At 49.7% G+C, this 5,906-nt stretch overlaps 1 protein-coding gene across 1 annotated transcript; it reads left to right on the plus strand.

Annotated features, from left to right (window-relative positions):
* The first annotated feature begins 3,730 nt into the window (after positions 1-3,730).
* LOC131687783 (mucin-2-like) lies at positions 3,731-5,041 on the plus strand. The gene is made up of 2 exons (XM_058971876.1): positions 3,731-4,375; positions 4,478-5,041. Exons 1-2 carry the CDS (start codon positions 3,731-3,733, stop codon positions 5,039-5,041), a joined length of 1,209 nt encoding a protein of 402 aa, XP_058827859.1.
* Positions 5,042-5,906: the final 865 nt, after the last annotated feature.

Below are 5,906 nucleotides of genomic sequence, written 5' to 3' on the forward strand. Positions count from 1 at the left end.
GAACAAAAAGAAAATTTTTGGACGCACCTGACCATTTTAGCATCAAGAGTTATCAGCTCGGTCATGGTGATGATCGATTTTAGTAGTATCTCTATTCGGAAAGTGGAACGAAAGCAAAATACGCTGTGTTACATAGCAGTGCTTCCGATACATTTTTTGCGCGTTTATTCGTTGGAAAACGGCACCAAAGGATCGTCGGACATAATGGAATACATCGAAGGAAATAGATTCATGAAGTGGGATGACTCGAAAAAGCATTTCTCGAAGGTTTTCTTCCCCGCAGAAGCATCGACAGGAGAGAAGAAAAGCGGGGCGAACGAATACACCTCCACGCCCGCCGCTCAGCACTTCTACACTAACGCTGTTGCTGCGAACGAAAGTGTGAGAGGAAACAAGCTATAGCCAAAGTGAGAATCGAACCAAATTCCAAGGTATTTTAAAGTCAGGACTTGGGCTATCGTTCTACCAACCAACTGAAGCTGAAGATGAGCTGGATCACGCTTTCTTGAGAAAACGACCAACTCTGTTTTCTCCGTAGAGAAAACGATGCCCAGCCCAAAGCCCAAGCCCAAATTGATAAATTATCCAAGCTATCTTTCAATGGTTGTTGTAAATTTATAGCTTTTAGTCCTGTGGCAGATACCACACCATCATCTGCAAGTTGTCTTAGAGTGCATGGGCTGACAATATAATTATCGATGACATTCACGTAAAAGTTATAGAGAAGGGGGCTTATACTACGTTCACACTACAGAGTTAAAACATGTTATAATAATTAGCAACAAGAAACATGTCATCAAGATAGCGTTAAAACATGTTTTAACTCCTAGTGTGAACGTAGTATTAGACAAGAGACTTGTAACTTATTCTGAATGTCGCCAAATCGCCATATGAAAAGTGCATGTGCTTTTCTGACAATAAATTGTATAAATAATTATTTAATATCGGTGAAAGACCACATTGATGTAGTTTCTCCGAGAGAACATCAATGGAGACTGAGTCGAATGCTCCTTTTATGTCTAAGGACACCGACGCCATTTGTTATTTTTTGCGTAAGCAAGTTGTATTTCTGACGAATGTAGCGCCAGGCAATCATTCGTTCCCTTTCCTCTCCGAAAACTAAATTGAGTATCTGTGAGCAAGTCGTTCGCCTCAACCCAATTGTTGAGACGTCTAAGGATAATTTTTTCCAACAATTTCCTGATGCAGGATAGCATTGCAATCGGTCGATACGAGTTATGAACGGAGGCTGGTTTTCCCGGGTTTGGAATGGCAATAACTCTCAATTGTCTCCAGTCACGCGCGACAATGTTCTGCTCAAGAAACTTGATGAATAAATTCAACAAGCGTCTTTTTGCTAGGTCAGGCAGATTCTTCACCAAATTGAATTTAATTCTGTCTGGTTCCTCAGAGTACTCATTGATGTTTCTCTTGACAAGCTATCAACGAAGCGTCTCCAATAACTAGACTTTTTGGCACGACGTAGACTGTCAAATTTGTTTTGCAAAATCAAATTATTTTCAAAGTTCTTACTTATACCCCCTTTCATAATTTCTTTGTAGGCAACTTGTTGAGCTTCATATGCATCAGAGCACTCTTTGTCCCACCAAGGCCGTCTATTGATTGTCATACCAGGATTGCATTTCGTTTGGGCTTGTTCTGCTGCTTCAATAATCAAACCCGCTAAGAATTCATATTCTTCGGTTGGGGGTAGCTCTTCCGTCGAAGCAAGAGAAGTGGAAAGTTTCTATATTTTCCAGTCAATATTTCGTGTGAAGTCATAAGGAACATTGATTGAATTCGCGAGGTCAGTTAGGTTCACTCACTCGGAGCCGATAGTTGTTCTCAACACAAGCTCCGCGTTTAAAACCCAAACTTTCGTCCGGTCCACGCCACCCATATAGTTTCCGAAGTTCGGGCTCCGCCTCCCGGTTAGTATGCCAACTGGTTTCCGCCCGGTCCGTTACGTGAGTGCGAAGTGCCGTGTATCATCAGTGCGAAGGCTACTCGAATTTAAGCCGAAAATCCAAATCGACTTTTCCACCGATACCAGGAGCACAGACTCCGAAGGAGTCGAGCGATAGCGCGTCTCCATCAAATCAAAAGCGCAAACCGTGGTCAACCCTCCGCCTCCACCACGAGCATTGGTTTGAACAGTTGCACGTGCGCGCGCGAATTCAAACCGAAATAGTGTAATCGGCTCCGTAGGTGCCGGCGGTAGTGTAGTGCAGTGTAAAGGGTGCATTTTGAAAGAGCCAACCTCCGCCCACCTGACAACTCATAAACAACCAACCTAATGGGGGAACCTCCCCCTCTCCCCACCCCGGGGAGCAGCGGCCCATCCTTGAGTCGGACTTTGCCAGGGTACTTAAACTCTGGCGATATAATCGACAAGCAGACTCTGCTACTGCGAGCGAAATCATTGGACGGTGATTCCGATGCCCGACTGACGACTAACCCGTTCACGATTTTGAAATCGGTACAACGTGTGTTAGGATGCGATCCGACAAAGGTGGTTTCGGCCACAAAAGAAGGTAGAGGGACCCGCTATGTCTTAAGGACGACGTCGAAAAAGGCATATAACGCTCTGATGAGTTTGAACGAGCTGATCGACGGGCAAAAAGTTGAGGTGGTTTCTCACCCCACTCTCAACATTACTCATGGTGTCGTTTACGATATCGACACCAAAGACATGAGCAACGAAAAACTTCTTGACGAGCTGAAAGGTCAAGGAGTCACAGCAGTGCGTAGGATCACCAAGCTGCACGAAGGAGTAGTGAGCAATACTCCTCTGGTGGTGATATCTTTTAGTGGCTCAACCCTCCCCGACTGCATTTACCTCGGATTGGTACGCACTAGCATCCGGCCCTACTACCCATCCCCCATGCTGTGCTACCGCTGTGGCAAATTTGGGCATGGCACTAGGGTGTGCCCCAACAAGGAAACTTGCTTGAACTGCAGTCTGAACCACCCATCAGCCAAAGATAACCCATGCACCCAAGTCTCGAAGCAGCGGAGAGCACTCAACAAGAGCAAAAGAGTGCCCCAAATACATGGAAGAGGTAGCCATCATTAAAGCAAAAGTTTCACTAAACCTTTCCTTTCCCGAAGCAAGAGCTCTAATAACACAAAAGCGCAAAGGACCAAGTTACGCCGAACAAACCCAGAAAGGCACGGAATCGAAACACAACGAGAAAGATTCCACTATCGCTAAACTGAAGGCGGAGCTTATTAGGCTAAAGGGCGAAAAGAGCAATCCGCCAAAAGATGACCGGGACGATGAAATATTAAACCTAAAAAACCACCTGACGGAGGCTGTTCGCCAGCTTAGAATTGCCAAGCAACAACTCACCGAGGTAAGCAGAGCTAACACTTCACCGAAAGTAGAGCAGGGAAACGTCAACAAACTAAACCCGATCACCACGATATCGACCGAATGTAACGTAGTAGCCGCGAAACAACAGCGAGACCCCCGACTTCGTGACGAACGAAAGCAGCAAAGAAATCGTAGCCGAGCAGGCGATGGGGATAAATCCCGAAGCCCTATCGGAAACAAAACAGAGCCAGCACCACCGAAACAACAACGGACAACCCGAGCGAATTCCCGCAACAACAGCCCTTCACTATCCGGACATTTGAACATCTCAGACACCGAAACGACGCAAAACTCCATGCCCCAAGCGTCTTTCGTAATGTCCGACTAGCCATACAACGATCATAGCAACTGGGGATGCCAATAAAAAACAACGAATTCAACAGCAACATAAAACAAAGCCCGCCTTTGTCGACCCTGACCGGGGAAGTTCCGGATACGTCCGACGCACCCCCGGCGGCTGTTGACACAGGACCATTGGAGCACCAGCAGGGAAGTACCTTTAACATCCCCATTAGCATTCGATTTACGCATTCACCATCCATCTCAGGCCAACCAGACAGAAATCCAGAGAATCCACCAACACAGCAATCCCAAACGACGGGAACCACGACCGCCTCCAACGCCCCGCATCTTGCCGGGCCCCAGAGTAGGCGATCTCCCCGCCTGATCCCAAAAATGACACCAGTATCAGGAAAACTAAGCAAACAGCTCCACTGCAACGAGAACCGGTTCAGGTCTCCCGATATCCCCGCACCTGGCGGACCACCGGGAAGAACTCTCAGCCGGGAAACTCCTACTCACCAACAGCAACGAGTACGACGAGACCTCAGCCCGGTTCCCGGTTGCTCTTGGCATCCGGTACGTTTTAGACCATCCAGGAAACCAGTAGTCACCAATCGTGACACCCACTTCCCCGTGCCGGCCCTGACCGGGGACGTTCCGCCTTACAGCGATGCTCCCCCGGCGACTGCTGGTGCGGGAGGCCCGGGCACATCCCGGGTAAGTCCATATCAACATTCCAACCGACAAGAATAATTCAGCGCCACAAACTCTTTCAAGGAATGATCGAACCGCCGACGTTTGGTTGACCACACGCTTCAGAAAACGATACCAAAACCTACCCGCAACGAAACGCACAAAACCACCGACACAACGCCTGCGGACCCCTTGCTCTACCTCCCGCGGTCATTGGAAGGGACGTACGCCAGGCCACCCATCAACAACTGCAACAAAAATTACCCCCTCAACACAAACAAAGCGCACGAAGCCGATAGCTTCCTGTCAAGGGAGAAAGCCTCTTCCCCTGCACCAGCCCTGTCCGCGGATGTACCGGCCCTCACCGACGAGCCTTCGGCGGCTGCTGGTGCAGGGGGCCCGGATCACCACCGGGTAAGTCTAATCACACCCTACTCCCACCAAGACCAGTCGTACGGCTCCGAATCATTTCCAGGTAGCCCACCGCGCAGTCCCAACAGCGTCTCAATGACCAACAGCACCGGCTCAGAGTATTCCACGCTAGTCGTCCAGTGGAACATCAACGGCCTAAGGAACAACCTAGGGGACCTACAGAACATAATCGCCGGCACCGAACCACTTTGCCTCGCCATTCAGCAAACCCACTTGCACACCGGCGTTGACCCCACCCCATGGTTCGGAAACAGATAGGATTGGGAGACGGCCAGAGGAGACAACAATCACCAAACCATCGGATTGGGCATCAAAGTGGAACTCCTGTCGGTGCACCTCCCCCTCAACACGGAACTAATAGCGGTCGCCAGGAGGATATCAACCCCCATCCGCTGCTCTATTGTATCCATCTACCTACCACAAGGGGTTACCAACATACGAAGCCAACTAACCAGCCTGATCAACCAGGTCCCCGCCCCATTCATCGTCATGGGGGACCTCAACGCCCACCATAAGGCCTGGGGCTCGGACAAGTGCTGCCACCGAGGTAACGAGATCGTCAAACTCATCGAGGAAATCGACGCCGTGATACTAAACGACGGTAGTACCACGTTCATCCGTGGTAACGCCTCCTCCGCCTTCGACGTCACCTTCGCCTCCAGTTCCATCGCTGGGATATGCGGCTGGTCCACGTCCAACGATACCGCCGGGAGTGACCACTTCCCCATCGTGCTACGCATAAATCGCCTCCAACTTAAAACCACCCGACGAAGACATTGGTTATATGAAAACGCCGACTGGGATGCCTACGACGCTGCCATACAGTCCCACCTTGTTCGAGACCGTACGTACTCACTGGTCGACCTATCAGAAACTATCGTCAACGCAGCGAAAGAAACCATCCCCCGAACAAGCGGGGTACCACCACACCGTGCCGTGCACTGGTGGAATCCGGAAGTGACCGCTGCCGTCAAAGCTCGCCGGAAAGCTCTCCGCACCTTACAAAAAACACCGCCCAATCACCCCCTTCGGGACCAAAGAGCGGACAACTTTAGAACGCTCCGAAACGCTGCGAGGAAAACAATATAAACGGCTAAAGAAACCAGCTGGAGGAACTTCGTGG

The sequence above is a fragment of the Topomyia yanbarensis genome, chromosome 3 (assembly GCF_030247195.1).
Source record: "Topomyia yanbarensis strain Yona2022 chromosome 3, ASM3024719v1, whole genome shotgun sequence".
Classification (NCBI taxonomy): Eukaryota; Metazoa; Arthropoda; class Insecta; order Diptera; family Culicidae; genus Topomyia; species Topomyia yanbarensis.